The sequence below is a fragment of the Danio rerio genome, chromosome 25, assembly GCF_052040795.2.
Source record: "Danio rerio strain M-AB ecotype USA chromosome 25, GRCz13ab, whole genome shotgun sequence".
Classification (NCBI taxonomy): domain Eukaryota; kingdom Metazoa; phylum Chordata; class Actinopteri; order Cypriniformes; family Danionidae; genus Danio; species Danio rerio.
This window is the reverse complement of record NC_141045.1, coordinates 4,976,003-4,994,040: the sequence shown is the minus strand read 5'-3', so window position 1 is coordinate 4,994,040 and position 18,038 is coordinate 4,976,003. Positions and strand designations below refer to the sequence as shown.

At 37.6% G+C, this 18,038-nt stretch overlaps 1 protein-coding gene across 14 annotated transcripts in view; it reads right to left on the bottom strand.

Moving 5' to 3' along the window:
* eps8l2 (EPS8 signaling adaptor L2) overlaps positions 1-18,038 on the bottom strand; it is a 137,139-nt gene that overhangs the window by 74,159 nt on the left and 44,942 nt on the right. For all 14 annotated transcript variants that reach the window (XM_087311509.1, XM_087311513.1, XM_087311507.1 and 11 more), the window contains 2 exons: positions 15,093-15,143; positions 13,411-13,457 (listed from right to left, as the gene is read on the bottom strand). In XM_087311509.1, coding sequence (XP_087167635.1) covers positions 13,411-13,457; positions 15,093-15,127 — 82 coding nt within the window. In that variant the 5' untranslated portion in view covers positions 15,128-15,143. The remainder of the gene's footprint in view (positions 1-13,410; positions 13,458-15,092; positions 15,144-18,038) is intronic.

Below are 18,038 nucleotides of genomic sequence, written 5' to 3'. Positions count from 1 at the left end.
AGCCTGGCAACGCAGTGGCGCAGTAGGTAGTGCTGTCACCTCACAGCAAAAAGGTCGCTGGTTCGAGCCCTGGCTGGGTCAGTTGGCATTTCTGTGTAAAGTTTGCATGTTCTCCCTGTGTTGGTGTGGGTTTCCTCCAGGTGCTCCGACATGCGGTACAGGTGAATTGGGTAGCCTAAAATGGTCCGTAGTAAATGAGTGTGTATGTGTATGGATGTGTCCCAGGGATGGGTTGCAGCTGGAAGGGCATCCGCTGCATAAAAACGTGCTGGATAAGTTGGTGGTTCAATCCGCTGTTGCGACACCGGATTAATAAAGAGAGAAAACCAAAATGAAAATAAATGAATAAATGAATGATTCTGAACCTTTAATTGTCATTTATAAGGGATTTATAAAGCATCAATATTCCTCACTTTAGATTAGATCACAAAACTGCATGAAGTTGAGTTAATAAAGCATTAATTAACATGCAAAAAAACGTATTATATGCAGGGCTCCAAACCGGTTCAAGGAACGGAAACGAAAAACGGAATCAAATGACATTTTTCAGGAACAGAAACGAAAACCGAAAAAAAAGATCAACTTTAATCGTTCTGAACAGAAATGTATACAGTTAAACGGTTAATAATGTTATTTTATCGTTCTCTTTATTATATGAATTTGGGAGACAAAAAGCATTAATTTAAAGCATGTGAACAAATGCGACGGTGACGCTCGTTTTTATATAAACTATAAATGTCTGGCCGTGTTGCGTATTTAGGCCTATGCCAGTCTATAAAAAGATAATGTAGCTTAAAACACTTTAAAATTTTAGAGAACGTAATACAGTTTGCACAACCAATGTTTGGTCTTAATAACCAGCCCATAATTAAACGTCATGTAGCCTACTTTTTGATTACTTGACCAGCGGATTAATGGCAGAACCAGCGGATAAACGAGATCTGAGCATAATAGGTATGACCAATATGTGCATAACCAATATGCAAAGTCAAGAGAGTGCACGACTCCATAGAGTAACGTAGCCTAAACTGCGCACACTTGATTATGTAATGTGTAAAATCGTGGACGCATCTCAAAGAGCAAAGCATAACTTATTAAATGCCCATGCTTAATCGGTCATCGATAAGGTCTATCGGTTTTAAAGGGTTACCGACAATAAATCAATCGAGTGATCGTTAGCATCCCTAGTTTAATCAATGAATGTGTTAAATTTAATATTTATATTAAAGATGAATAAGGCAAGATTATGACAATGATACTTTTTAGATTTTTACACCTACAAAAATATCTTGTGGTAGTGCACTTTTTTAATAAAAATCTTTGTAAATAGGTTATCTGTAAAAAACGCAATCAGAGCCAATGACATGTAGAAGTAGTGTTGCCTAATCGGCTATTAAATTTCTAATAAAATTAAAACCAATAATAATAAATAATAAAAAACATGCTTAGACTATAAGCTTAACGGCTATACGCTGCCAATAGGCCATTAATAAATATTATTTTACTTTGTACTGGATTATAATGTATATTTTACAATAAAAACTAAATATAGCATGTATTACTGTCATTTAAAACAAGTAATTCATGACACATCAGAACTGTAGACCTGCAGTGGGTAAACTGTATACAGGGGGTGTTGGTCAATCAATAGCCTACAGCACATAATTGAACTAATTATGATGCTAACTGTAATTTAGCTTTTAATATAGGCCTACGATATATTTTCTGGTGTTTGATTTTGCATGAGCAAATAGCAGTATAGCCTAAAGTAAATTTTTTAAAAAGATTATCATTTACCCTACCTGCAGCACATGTGAGAGGTGGATCTGCAGCAAATTCACTTACACACTAGGCTATATCTATTTAATTTATAACCATGTAAACTTGACTTCGCAGGCCGTTCATTTTTGAACACAAAAGGCATTTTTAAGTGTCCTAACTTGACTGCTGCTGCATAATGGGATGTTTCTTTACAAAACTGTAAAAGTGCGCTTTAGCATGTCAAAATGAAAGCAAACGTTTAAAAGAGTTCTGTGTTTTGTCAATTTTACTAATATTAATAATAATGGATATAATAAATTTTAATAATAATTGCACTGTGCAGTGAACTAAACATTTTTATGAGGCTACAAAACTGAAAAACTATTTCATAACAATTTTCATAATTTAATTGCTATTTCATATTATACAACATCTAAATGTAGGGCCGGGCCTGCGCTCGATACCAAGGAGTGGGGCTGTGTGTAGCACCTTTAAACAGTGTGTCAATCAATAACCAAAAGCAAGTTCATATTATAAATATATCTTTAATGATACTTATTGAAAATTCATTTAATCTTACCCCTCGTATAGATTTTTTAGTTGCACCATTAAAAAAACAGAGCACTCTATAGCCCTGCAATACTTTGTAATTAAATAAAGTTTTGTTTTTTGTTTTTTCTAGAAAACTGTTTTCGGAATATTTTGTCTATTAAGCAACGCAAGAACAGAACCGAAAAAATATAAATTCTGCTCAGAGTGAATCGATTGGATTTTCTTTTTTTTTTTTTTTTTTAGCCCTCATTATATGCCTGAATAGTAAATGTATAAATGTTCATTTATATAGTTTTTTAATCATTTATTTACTCATTCTTAATGATCTTAAAAAACACCAATTATTCTTAGACAGTTTGTAAATAATGCAATACTTCATTTAGTTATGAAAAATGAATTATAAACAAAGTATGAAAACACAAAAATTTAGCACATAACACATGCTTATAAGTCAACAAAAGAGCATCTAGCTGTGTTTATAAACTGCTTACTATTAATGTAGAGTTAATGCTTAACAAATGATGTCTATTTGGAGTTTTGGTTGCTTGGTTATATGATGAAGGTCTCTGTGCATTTGTGGGGTTCAGTTCTTTATTAATATATTTTAAAATATTTTTAATGTTTTTTTTTTTTTCAAATAGTTACAATACGACAGAAACAGAAATAGAACATACTGGTGGGTTTTAAGAGTTTACCCAAAAATGTACATTATATTATTAATTACCCTCATCTCACTCTAACCCCCTGAGACCTTCATTCATCTTCAGACTCAAAGGAAGATAACTTAGATGAAGTGCAAGAACTCCTCATCCTCCATAGACAGCAAGGGATAGAAACAATATGAAGGAGAGGAATTAATAACAGAATCTTCATTTTGGGGTGAACTAACCGTTTAATATTGTTTGCTATTGCACTTAACTAAATGTGTATGCAGACATGGAAGAGTTATGTGGAAGCTTGTTATACCCAATGAGAACTGCTTTTAGACATGCAAGAGAGTTTCATGGATTTTGTGTTTACTGTTTTTTTGTGTTTAAAGGTTTTGTGGAAATTATTTATAATAAATATAACATTTATTAAATCTATTCTGGACCATTTCCTGATTGGATCTTGAGGTTCCTTCTGTATTCAAATTACATTTTTTATAAACTGACCTGCTCTTCAAATGAAAATTCTAAAGCAGTTTACTGTCAAATTACTTGATTGAGGTTTAAAATTTAATAATAGTAAGGGTGCTGATCTGATCCCCACGTTGCCTAAAAACCGGTAATGTGTGTGTAGACCTGGTCCTTACTTTGACTCAATACCGGTAATGTGTGTGTAGACCTGGTCCTTACTTTGACTCAATACCGGTAATGTGTGTGTAGACCTGGTCCTTACTTTGACTCAATACCGGTAATGTGTGTGTAGACCTGGTCCTTACTTTGACTCAATACCAGTAATGTGTGTGTAGATCTGGTCCTTACTTTGACTCAATACCAGTAATGTGTGTGTAGATCTGGTCCTTACTTTGACTCAATACCGGTAATGTGTGTGTAGACCTGGTCCTTACTTTGACTCAATACCGGTAGTGTGTGTGTAGACCTGGTCCCTACTTTGACTCAATACTGGTAATGTGTATCTGGAACTGGTCCTTACTTTGTCTCAAAACCAGTAAAGTGTGTGTAGAATTGGTCCCCACTTTGTCTAAAAATCGGTTGTGTATGTGGCGGACCCCACTTCTACACAAAACCTGAAATGTCCCCACAAGTGACCACTGTGTCAGGTCTAAAAAAAAATTTGCGGAATATCCAAAATCTGAAGTGATTTTATGAAATAGTTTGTGTTTTTGTGTGGCAAACTATTTTTTTTATGTCTCTAACATCATCAGAAAGGGCGGTCCCCATTACGTAACCACCGTGACAGGTGACCCCCACAATGCACAAAAACAAGTATGTGTGTGTGTGTGTGTGTGTGTCTCTATGTACTGTATGTGTATGTCTTCAGTGGTGTGTGTGTGTGTGTGTTTGTGTGTCTACAGTGGTGTGTGTGTGTCTCTCCTATGGTGTATGTGTGTGTGTTTGTATGCATGTACAGTATGTCTCCAGTTATGTGTGTGTGTGTGTGTGCTTGTGTGTGTTTGTATGTACTGTATGTGTATGTGTGTGTGTGTTTGTATGTACTGAATGTGTGTTTGTGTGTGTGTTTGTATGTACTGTATGTGTGTGTGTGTGTGTGTGTGTGTGTGTGTGTGTGTGTGTGTGTGTATGTACTGTACGTGTGTTTGTGTGTCCCCAGTGGTGTGTGTGTGTGTGTGTGTGTGTGTGTGTGTATGTGTGTACTGTATGTGTATTTGTGTGTCCCCAGTGGGGTGTCTGTGTGTGTGTGTGTGTGTGTGTGTGTGTGTTTGTATGTACTGTATGTGTGTTTGTGTGTCCCCAGTGGTGTGTGTGTGTGTATGTACTGTATGTGTGTTTGTGTGTCCCCAGTGGTGTGTGTGTGTGTGTGTGTGTACTGTATGTGTGTGTCTCCAGTGGTGTGTCTCCAGTGGTGTGTGTGTGTGTGTGTGTACTATATGTGTGTGTCTCCGGTGGTGTGTCTCCAGTGGTGTGTGTGTGTGTGTGTGTATGTGTGTGTTTGTATGTACTGTATGTGTGTGTCTCTGGTGGTGTGTCTCCAGTGATGTGTGTGTCTCTCCTGTGGTGTATGTGTGTGTGTTTGTATGCATGTACAGTATGTGTCTCCAGTGGTGTGTGTTTATACGTGTGTGCGTCTGATCCTGAACACACACATAGCATGTTGTCAGTGTTCAGCCGGGTGTGTCTGGAAAGGCCGTGTGTGCTGAAGTCACTCACTGAGCATGAAAGAGGCTTTGAGGAACAGAACGAAAGTAAGAGAGAAACAGACAGATCTTCCTGAGCTCAGACACGGTTCTCAATGACCAAAACACCTAAAGCAGCTCCGCTTAATGACTCAAATATACACAGGAGAGAGAAACACTCGCTTATCCATCCTAAATAGTATTGTAAAATAGAATTAGTATGGGCTCTATTTTAATGATCTAGGTGCAAAGTCTAAAGCGCATGGTGCAAAAGCATTAAGGTCGTGTCCGAACCCACTTTTGCCATTTTAAGGATGAAAAATTTGCTCTGCGCTCGAGCACATGGTCTAACAGGGTTGAGCTTATTCTCTTAATGAGTTACGGGCAGGCCTTTACATTAACACCCACCAACCCGACAAATGCGGGTAGATTTCGGTGGTGGCGGGTAAGACAGACACTCCCACTAGCCACTTTGGCTGGTTGAAAATAATTTTCCCAGATAATAATTCTTAAAAGCAGGGTTCGACAATAAGGATGGTCCAATATGCATGCACAGGCGATCGAGAAGTAACACGACTGACAAAAATAATTGCGTTCGCGACTTCGCGCGAGCAAAGCAGGTGAATACCGAATGAGAGGATAATCACTCACTTTTTATAACACGTGCGCGCTCCCGTTTCCTTTAGTGAACCAACTGTGTCTAGAAATACAATTTATGCGATCGGTTCTCTTACAAATAGACTGGACAAAAAGGGAGGAACATGCACCTACAGCCTTGCTGCTTTTAAGAGTTCCAGAGTTGACTTATTGTAAGCAGCGCCAGTTGCTTTCGGTTTAACCATTTTTTGAACAGATTGTTTATGGGTCTAACATTAACCATGTGTGTGTGTGTTTATCCTTTCATTATCACACACAATGTTTTTTACCTGCTTTCTTTTGCCTTAATATGGTTTAATTATCATTTTTTACAATAAAATTGCTTTAATAGGAGATCTGGGGATCTGGGACCTTTAGTCAGGACAGATTACAGTGCATATGTTTTGTTAAATAAAAAGTATATTCAGCTATATTTTGCTTGTTTTGACACATTTGAAATTTGTGGCTAAGAAATAATTAACTGTTTATGTATGGTGTGGATAGAGATAAATTGGGTAAATCCTTCATTTTGGGCTCTGAAAACTATGAAAACTAATTGCAATATATGAAACCCTGACCCATTTGCTCGATTGAGCAAGCTCATACACTACACACAAAAAGAGAAATTAATGAGGAGGCAAGTAGAGATAACTCAAATTCTAAATGAATTAATTTTAGCATGTCAAAGTCATATTTATGCGTATATAAAATATTTTCCTAACCTTAAAATTGTGGCTAGTTGAAATGGTGAGTGGCTAGTAACGTTGGAAAACTACTAGCCACAGTGATTGGTGATCAAAAAAGTTAATGTTAAGCCCTGGTTATGGGTGTGCTTTGAGAATAAACCAATCAGAGTCTCATCTCCCATTCCCCTTAAGAGTCAGTTGCTTCGCGCCATAGCGCACTTGCTATTTACATGGCGAACTTTGTAAGTGGAAAAACTGAACGCTTCACTAGCGAGAAATCAGTTAAACAGAGCATCTGCAGCGCGAGAATAAAGAACGAGCCTCCTCCATTCAGCCTCTTTACTTTCTCTTTACTTTACTCCTTTTACTTTTGTGGATAAAGAAACTGAAGACTGTCCACTGAAGACATCCATTAGCCTACAGATTTAATTAATTTTGTTAAGCGCAAAGATTTGTTTCAAAACTATTTTTAAATTCAGTTCTAATTTCCAGCAAATGAATAAATGAACAATAATAACAAAGTGTGTTTAGAAAACTACGTTATATTCAAACACACATCCTGTTCTTATGCCCCATATGGCCCAAAACCTGACAGGTGGACAAATCTAAACTTGTTTTTATTAAAAAAATATATAAATATGGGTAACACTTATTTTAAAGGTCCATTTGAGTATTAGCAGACTGTCTGCTTAATATCTGCTGATACTGCTCCTTCAACACATTAAACTGACTATAAGAAACTTTGCAAGTACATTTCAACTTACACTAACCCCCACCAGTACCCTATCCCCAACCTAACAGTCTACTTATAATCTAATGAGAATTAGTTGGCATGTAGATGCAATGTAACCTAAATTCAACAAACGGACCATCAAAATAAGGTGAGACCTTAATATGCCTTTAATAAATATATAATAATAACATAATAAAATAATAAATAAACTGAAACCTGAGATGAAGAAGGCATGGAGTCAGTGGTTTTACTATTTATGTAAAAATTAACAAATTTTGTAATATTTGAATCCTTTTATTCTTTTTCATATGTAAAGATATTTGTGTATTGCTGTACATCCTGCGTGTATTAAGCAATGTGAATACGTTTAAGGCGCACAGCTAACGTGCTCTGCGCTAGACTTTAAACCTACTTTCAACTACAGTCTATTTCAGTTCCTCAAAATAGCAATGCGCCAACAATGCACCTTAACACACCTCCTTTATAGACCAGCACACCCATAAGTCCACAAAGCGGCACAAATGTATTTCCTATTTAAAAAGCGTGGCACAAAACATAAAAAAATTAGGGTTGCGCTGATCTGAAAATAGCAACAAATCGCGCCAAACACATTTTGCGCCGGGTGTATAATAGCGTGCTATGTCCCGAATGTATGTTGAGAAGTGTTCCCACATGCTCTACTATTTACATTAGAAATTCAAAGTGTAGAAGCTTCTGTACTCTAACTGCTACATACAACTTGTAACATGTTGGATGAGAATTGATTAGAACTACAAATTCAGGGGGGAAGTGTAAGCAAACTACAAACATGGTGGATGTGCCATGTCGAGAGATTACTATTAATAACTATATAGCCAACTGAAAGACATTTCAATCACATTTTCCGTCTTATACAGCGAGTAAAATAAGTATTTAACACATCATTATTTTTATCAGAAAACATATTTTGAAAGAGGTTGGTGACTTGAAATCTTCCCCAGATGTTGGTAACAACCAAGGAAATCCATATATGCAAAGAAAACAAATCTCATTAGTTTACAAATAGAGTTATTTGTAATATAATGAAATGACACAGCAAAAACGTATTGAACACATGAAGACAGGGCAGTGAAAGCCCAGACAGCAGCTGAATTCTCTTTAGAAGTTCTTCAGCAACCCTCTGCCTTTCCTCAGTGTAAATGAATATCAACTGCTTCAGTCCAACCAGGAGGATGAAGATGAAACCATTTCAGCAAGACAATGATCCAAAACACAGCCAAGGAAACTCTCAGATGCTTTCAGAGAAAGAAAATCAATATGTAGAATGGCCCAGCCAATCACCTGATTTGAATCCAATAGAAAATACAAAATAAAGCTCAGAATTGATAGTCGAGACCCACAGAACCATCAGGATTTTGACACTCTGTTGAAGTCTGTAAGAAACCCACACCTGAGCAATACATGTGACTTCATTCTCAATATTAGAGGCCAGAAAGCCAGAAAAGCCTTCAGTGGTTTAGTGGTCTCTCCTTGTGTCATTACACTGTATTACACACAACTCATTTTTCAGATTTGTTTTGTTTTGCTTTATTAGTATGCTTGTATTGTTTGGGTTTTTATCAAAATCTGGTTCACATACAGTTCGTGATGAGTCTCTATCAGTAATACTATGAGTGTGTGTGTGGTGAACGGTGATTTCTCTGTGGCTTCCTCTGCTGTGTGAATCTCCTGCCAGACTCATTTGATTGGCAAATGCGTGATTGTTCTGCTTTAGCTGAATGGCTTAGAGTGTGTGCGCGATACTCATGCAAATGTCCTACTGTACTACCAGAACCTTTACATACTGGTCCGGCATCTCAAAGGAAGCAGGACACAGTGTGATGCAATCCAGTGGGAGGAAACATACAAAAAAACACTATCACTGCATCACTGACACACACAGGGCCTTTCTTCATGAAAGCAAACAGAAAGTGTTGAGGCACCAATCTGCTCGCAAATCTTTGCATTGATTTGAAAAGTGACGTATTATGCACAAGGAACATTTTTAAGCGGTGTAAACGCAGTTGTGTGGCAGCAGTGTGTGAATATTTCCAGCTTCTAATGGTAAACATGAATTAACTACATTTTTTATGTACAGCCTTGATAAAAACTGCAGAAACTCTTTGGGCTCTATTTTGACGGTGCATGCACAAAGTGGAAAGCGCAGGGCGCAAACGCACTCAGGGCGTGTCAGAATGCACTTTTGTTATCTTAAGGACGGGAAAATCCGCTTTGCGCCATGGCACATGGTCTAACAGGGTTGAGCTTATTCTCTTAATGAGTTATAGGTGTGTTTTGAGAGTAAACCAATCAGAGTCTCATCTCCCATTGCCTTTAAGAGTCAGCTGCGTCGCGCCATAAGTGCATTTGCTATTTACATGACGTGAAGTAAGTGTAAGTGAAAAAACTGAGCAATTCACTAGCAAGAAAACAGTTAAACAGAGCATCTACAGCGCGAGAATGAGAGATAAGGCATCTCATAATTCACTTTCACTTTCGCTCTTGGATAGGGAAACCTTTACGCACAGACATCAATTAGCCTATACATAATTAATTTCGTTTGTTAAGCGCAAAGATTTGTTTCAAAGCTATTTCTAAACTCAGTTCTAATTTCCAGCAAACGAATAAATGAACAATAATAACGAAGTGTGTTCAAACAACTGAGTTATATCCTAAAACACATGCTGTGCCCCATATGGTCTAAAACTGTTACGATTACCAGCGATCAGATTCCATAAGATCGCTGGTTTGCTCTATCAATAACCATGGACTACATATTCATACATGCACTCCGGCCACACCCACACATGCTTCCTCATCTAGACTGATTACTGAGTATTGTCAGAGACTGATTGCACTCACTACTTAAGCCACACACTCACCCATTCAGTTTGCCGAGTCATGTTTATCCTTTGATGACACTACAACTAGGCTTGAGCGGTATCCAAATTTTGAGACCGTCAAACCGCCTCCATATTTTACCCCGGTATCCGGTATTACCGGCGTAATAAAAAAAAATTATGACGTAAGGCTCAGATAGCGTCACCAAACTGTTGGCTTGAGCCTAAACCATTCAGAAACTGAATACCTTCTATGCAATCTTAGGCTCGCGGAGAGAGAGCGAGAGAGAGCGAGAGAGAGCGAGAGAGAGAGAGAGAGAGAGAGAGAGAGAGAGAGAGAGAGAGAGAGAGAGAGAGAGAGAGGCGACGCACAACACCCCTCTCTCTCTGTATCTCTCTCTCTCTCTTACACACACACACATCTCTCCCGCGATTTATTCAGAAGTTTACTCCCACACCGTAAGAAATCTGGCCGGCTCCCGCGAACAAATAAAATAAGTCCTCTGAAACATCGTAACATCTCAGCACTCTAACACTTTGCCTTTAAATTGGCTAACACAATTAAAAAAAGAAATCTTGCTTAACAAATCAAATTAAAATAAACTCTAAATGATGACGGGTATTTTGGCAATAATGAAATTTAGTTAAAGGCTGTGCAAGAATTGTTTCTCCATTTCTCTTCACAATCTGGCATTAGGGCGGCCGTGAAGCTGAATATTAAAAGAATAAGGCCACCATTAGCCTGTATACTCTGTCTAAATTATGATTATATGGTTTAATTAATATTTATTTATAATTTTAAACCCTGTACTCACCAAGATTAGGCTACGTGTGTTTGTGGAGGAACATTTAAATCCACTGGCTTTAGCGCAGTCCTGCGCTCACGGGCTCCAGCAGCTGAACACCCTTTCCTGCTGCTACAGGTCGAGATGCAGAGTTCTGATCTGGCTGATTTTGCAAGTTTTGGGTTGGATTGTTTGTTCATCTTCTACCAGTCAGGAACATGCATTTAATTTGCCATGACAGCAGTTTCAGGGTAGCGAGTGGCCTCGTCATTTTACCTGTCAGCTTGCGGTTTAGGGCTCTACCGTAATACGCAGTGTATGAGCGACCGCGAAATACCTGCGGCTGGAATAACCGCTCCTTCTGAGCTAGTGACTGGCTTGACCGCCGTCAAAATTATCTTTTTTTTACTACTTCGTCATCATTTGCTTCACCTTTGCAGGGATAGATTTTAATGCAGGGATTTGGATTTTTTCGGGTCTCGCCGGGTTCGGGCAAAGATCTTCAGCTCTAATGCAGACCTCTCGTTCATATTAACCACGTCTCCCTTCTGTTCAGTCGAAACTCCCAAACTGCAGGACACTTTGGAGCGCCACTCGTCACGTCACCTCTCCCTCTCCCTCTCTCCCCCTCCCTCTCACCCTCTCCCCCTCCCTCTCCCTCTTTCTCTCTCTCTCCTCCACACTGTCCCGTGATGGCAACCACACATACGTTTTTGTAGGCATTAAATAAAGGATATTTAATATTTTATGACGGCATAACGGTATTGAAACTGACACCGTTTCTATTTTTAGATCCCGCGGTATACCATAATACCGTAATACCGCCCAAGCCTAACTACAACGCGTTTTTCCTTGTCTTGTTTACCCGTGTTTAGACCAAGCCTTGTATTCCTGTTCTCCCTGCCTGCCGCCTGCCTTTTGACCTATCGCCTGTTTACTGACTACGATTCTGGATTTGCCTTTATACATCTGTTTGCACCTGTGTTGACCACTGCTTGCCTGACTACCAATAAACCTGCATATTGGATCCTACCTCAGTTGTTTGTGTCACTCCCTGTGGTTACAAAAACCTGCAGGTGGACAAATCTAAGCTTGTTTTTAATAAAACAAACATACATATGCATATAATAAATAATACTGTTAATATTAATAACATTAATCAAAAATAACTGTTAAGAATGAACTGAAAAAGCCTCCCAAGATAAAGAAGGATTCAAGGCAGTGTTTTTTCATATTTATGTAGGCTAGAAAATAATATGTTTTGTAATATTTTAATTCTTTATATTTATTTACTATATATCCTTATTATATGCTATATATATATATATATATATATATATATATATATATATATATATATATATAAGATTTTAATTCTTTTTCATATGTAAAGATATTTGCGTATTGCTCTACATCTTGTGTGTATTAAGCAGTGTGTAAGCGAGGCGCACTCTGCGCCAGACTTTAGACCGGCTTTGTTCTGGTCTAAAGAACAGACTATTACAGTTTCTCAAAATAGTAATGCGGCAAAACACGCCTGCTTTTTCAGACCAGAATGCCTCCGAGCAAACATATGATCGCAAATGCATTTGCTATTTAAACAGCGTAGCGCAACACCTCAAAACGAGTCTTGCGCCAAGATGAAACTAGCAAATAACAATTGCGTCGCGCGTTGCGCCACATTGCGCCGGGTGTATGATAGGGCCCAATATCTTTTCAGTTCCCTTTTTTAACTAACACTCACTGTATTTTAGCAGTCAGAAGCTACACGATACAGATTATTGAGCTGAAGCGTGACTACAAAATCAAACCGCAAATCAAATCGCAATATCTGTCAAAAAATAAAAATTAATACAATTTTAAAAAATTGCAATTAGTTCTATTCCCTAAATCGCACAGCCCTAATATATACACAAACAAAACTATACAAAACTAAAATAAATATTTATTTATTTAAATATTTATTTATATAAATATGAAATATTTATTTATTTTTATTATAAACTAATAAATATATACATTTATATATAACTTGCATCATATATATATATATATCTTTTATATCAAAATATAAAAAACAGTTTCCCAGTATTGGGTTGCAGCTGAAAGGGCATACTCTGCGTAAAGCATATGCTGGATAAGTTGGTGTTTCATTCAGCTGTGGCGATCCCAGATTAATAAAGGGACTAAACCGAAAAAAAAATACATGCATGAATAAATATACATAAACATTTTCTATATGCATATTCCTATATGAATATATGCATGCATGTATGTATTTAAACATACATAATAACAGCATGCACACACATTATATATATATATATATATATATATATATATATATATATATATATATATATATACACAAACTTTAATTTTGGATGTGATTAATCTTAGCAGTGCACTCATTTTTTATTAAGAGCAAACATTTAAGTTACGTTTATATTTTCATGACAGGCATTTTATACAATTACTCAATTAACAAACTCTTATATTTATTCTTTTATTTGATTGCTAACATTTCAGACAACGTACAATATTGCGCAATAGTACTCCCAGCGCCTCTAATTTCCAAACAAACGCGTGGTTTACTCACCGAACAGGGTCTTGGCACTGATCTTGCTGTCGGATCTGGCCACCCCACTGCAAACAAGAGCAGAAGAGGATGAGGAGGAGGAGGAACGGCGCCTGCTCTTCATCACTACAGCCTTACAAATCTTACTGTCCTGCTCTAATGTGAACACTGGACACAACATGCGTTAGAAGTGAGCATACAGGTTATGAGAGAGTGAGAGAAAGAGAGAGAGACATAGAGAAAGAAAGACAGACAGGTTGTTTCCAGCAGGGCAGGAAAGGCAAACATTCCCAAACAGAGCAGCTCTGTTAACCAAGACTGTAATACACACACAGACACACACTCGCAGAAAATCACTAACTACGGGATGTTTGGCTAGGTGTGTGCAGTCCGACGAAAACATTCACAAAAAGCGTGATTCATTTAACATGCACTAAGAGGGGAGTTTACAGTACAAAAGACGTACAAGTATTTGTTAAAAAAAAGCATGAAAAAAATGAGGAAAATGTAAAAAGCGGACTAAACAATGTAAAATAAACAGCGGGAAAATGTAATTAACTGCAATAAACCTCACAAGATAAAACTATTAGCAAAAACGTAGACTTATTTGCATAAATTTCATTGTGATTAACAACGATCTAGTGGCTGCAGATCGCTAACGAACGAAAAATCCGCCATTGCATAGACTGCATATTCCAGTCATGCACCGCTCACACGCACCGGTTCCTCCTTCTATTGATTATACACAAGCACACAGCTGATGCTGTTCAGAACTGATTACGCGGACTTCAAAAGCAGCACAGACACACACACTAGTTGCTGAGTCTTGTTTATTTGTACTGTAAACATTTTGATGCGTTTCCTTTGCCGTGTTAGATCCATGCCTAGAAATCTGTCTGCTTCCTGCCTTCTGACCACTCGCCTGTGATTTTGACTACGAATCTGGATTTCCCCGTACATATCTGTTTACCCCTATGTTGACCGTTGCTTGCCTGACAATCTCTCTGTTATAAACCTGCATTTGGATCCTTAACTCCATGTCCAGTGTCCATATTCACAGTACAGAAGACTCAGCCATGATGCATATGTGTGCGCTGTTTAAATAGTCCTTTAATCAGTCCATGATCAGCATCGGCTGTGTGTTTGTGTGTAATCACAATGAGGAACCGGTGCGTGTGATATAGGCCTTTATATCATTGTAACAACTTACTAAATACATAATGATGCTGAATAATAAAAATATAAGATGAAGTAAGAAGCTGAAGACAGATTCATAAACCCTGAAATCTTCACACATGTGTAATCAGTCTATGATCAGCATCGGCTGTGTGTTTGTGTGTAATCAGAATGAGGAACCGGTGCGTGTAAGCGGTGCATGACTGGAATATGTTGTCCATCAAATGGCGGATTTGTAGTCCATTAGCGATCTGCAGCTGCTAGATCACTAATAATCATTACAAATGTGCAGCTCATAAGTCCCCCATAAGGCATCAATGGATCTGCTCTTCAGTGTTTGGACTTCCAGCGGTGAAAATTAAACCACACTGAACTGAACTAAACTGAACTTCAACCCTGAAAACTGGACTGACAGTTTCAACTTACTAGATCTTCAATGTAAAGCTGCTTTGACACAATCTACATTGTAAAAGCGCTAAAGAAATAAAGATGAATTGAATTTAGGATATTGATATGAATGGACTTACTTGCTTGGTTTTGTTGGTGACCCCAAAACACTCATGATCTACGACATCCACCTGTTACACACAGACAGAAAGTAGCATTAAACATGTGCCTACGGATACAGCACAAACATGCATTATTGATTTATATACAGTTGAAGTCAGAATTATTCGCCACCCTATGATTTCTTTAAAAAAAATTTTTTTTAATATTTTCCAAATGACAGAGCAAGGAATATTTCACAGTATTTCCTATAATGTTTTATCTCCTGGAGAAAGTCCTATTTGTTTTATTTCGGCTAGAATAAAAGCAGTTTTTAATTTTTTTTTTTTTTACATTTTAAGGTCAATATTATTAGCCCCCTTAAGCAATATTTTTTCAATTGTCTACAGAACAAACCACTGTTATACAATAAACACATTTTTTAGCAAATTTCCTGTTACATTATGTTTACATACTGTACTGACATGTCAGATAAATGAGGTATCAAACAATCACGGTAACAGCCAATAATTGCACTATGGATGTCATTTTAGAGTAAAAAATAAACTCCTGGGAACTCCATAAAACAGCAAGTTAATAGGCCCAGCAGCAAAAGATAAAACAATAAAACTGTGTAAATACAACTGAGAAACAGCGAAAAGTGAAAATACTACCAGTGCAAAATGACCACAATCTTCTTACTTTGACACTTCCTCAAAGAATCATTGTAAGCAAACAATTCTAAGTAAAATACTACTTCAAATTGGTAAAATGAATGCAAAGTTTCACTGAGTACTAACACAGAAAGCTGAAAGTATATCTATATAATCAAATGAGTTTAATTAGGTGACCTTGCTTTGCGCATGTGTGAGGCAGCGTGATTTCACTGCAACCTGCATTGCGTTTGTCCGTCCACCATTTTCCACCTGTGGCTGCAGACGAGTTGATGAGACGCCCCTGATTACAAGAAGTAATTTCTTTGGTGAGTATTCCAACGCAATCTCACGGCAATTCGTAACTTTTTGATTTAGTGGCTAATTCGTATGTATTTGTAAGATCTAATTTGTACAATTTAGAACGATTTGCTCATCACCCAATGACAGTTGGGGTTAGGGGTGGGGTTGGGTGCCATGCCTCCTTTTTAAAATCGTACATTTTTGTACGACTGAAATCGTACGTATTCGTACGAATTGGTTAATTAGAAATACTTACGTTTCCTCGTGAAATCAGGCTGAGTATTCGTTTGTGCTTTTTTTCAGCGAGTACCTCGCTATGAATGCATGTTATATTCTATCATATCGACCGTGTTCAACAAGCTTGATAAAGCTAGCCAACTGCTCATCATGCAGGAGAAAACAGACCAACAGAGTTAACGTTAACACTTTTTATCATAATGTTCCGACGTTGATTTAATGTTTTTTATTTTGGTCTTCGGGGTGATGTTGAATCAACGTCAGACTGTTTGAGTCAATTTATTTTATCTAAAAATCAATTTAATGGTCTGTTGTTTTGAATTGATTTATTTTCGAACAAAATTACCATACATAAAATATTATTAACAAAAAATCAACCCAAGCTCATTCTGAAAACGTAGCGCTGCGGACGTCTCTGGAGACCACGATTTACGTGGCCGGAGGTATGTATGGCTACATTTTGTTTTTTTAAGCGAACACTACGAGGCGGTGTGATGCCACTTCTCTTCGTGCTCGCGGCCTGACAGCTCACCTCCTCCATGTGGAGCGCTTTCCCGCCGCAATCAGTTTGTCCGGTTAGCTCGCCGTGTTACGTCGGTGCATCGCAGGCCCAGAGGAGGAGCCAGCCGCGGTTACAACCGGGTTCGAGTCAGGGGAAGAGCGGTTCCTGAAATCAGGTAAGACAAAAAACAAAATCCAAGAAATAAAGTGAACGAGTTCGTAACGGCTTAAGAATGCGGTGACATCCGAAAACGCGGTCAAAATCAGATGAGGGCTTTTCTTTTTCTGGATGGCTTTTGTAAATCGTTGCTTGGGTTTAGGGAAAAAGGAAGAGGAGGAGGGTGGCTGGGTTGGCCGATTGGCCGGTTGCCCGCCCAGTCAATCGTTCAGTCATTCACTCAGTCAGTCGGACAGACGGTCGCTCGACAGCGGCCTCCGGCTGCTTTTTATGCAAGAACAGCGCGGGCGTGAACGGCGCGCGCTCGCGAGAAGTATTCGAGACGCGAAAAAGCGCGCACAGTGGTCTCTCGCGGATTCGCGAATACAAAAACTCCCGAGACGTATTTCGTGGTCTCCAGAAACGTCCACGGGGCTACGTTTCCAGAATGAGCCTGGGTTGCAAAAAAACACATTTCAACATGCTTATTATTTTCCCACCCCATTACCACATACATCATTTGTCCATTACTTAAACTTATTTCTTCTTTTACTTATCTCTTCTTTTTACATGAGACATAATTTAATGTTTTGGCATCTTTGAAATATTATATGTTTGAATCTATTTGTACCTTTACAATTTGTAACATAGACCCAAGGAAAAAATAAATAAATAAAATACAAAGTACAGCAAACAGCCATTAATTAAAATTTCATTTATCCTTTTTCAATCACCTTCATCATTATATTCCTTTAATAATATATATTTATACAACTTTTTAAATTGATTATTATCCTGACATTGTTTGAGATCTAGACTGTTCCATAATTTCACACCACAGACAGACATACAAGTTGCGATCACGTAGTGAATGTTGACTGAACACAAAAATGAATGCAAACTTGCATTGAGTACTAACACAGAAAGCTGAAAGTATATAGATTAGACAAACATGTTATTGCCGTATACTTAATATTATTATTTGTTGTTCTTTCATGGTGTAATATGTTATTTTGAGTTTATATATTATTTTTGTTGTTTTTTTGCTACACTGAAATCTTTCTCAATGTGTTTGACAGTGTTTAAAATAAAAGTTGTTGTTAAAAAACACAGAAAGCTACTTTTATTTTTACATT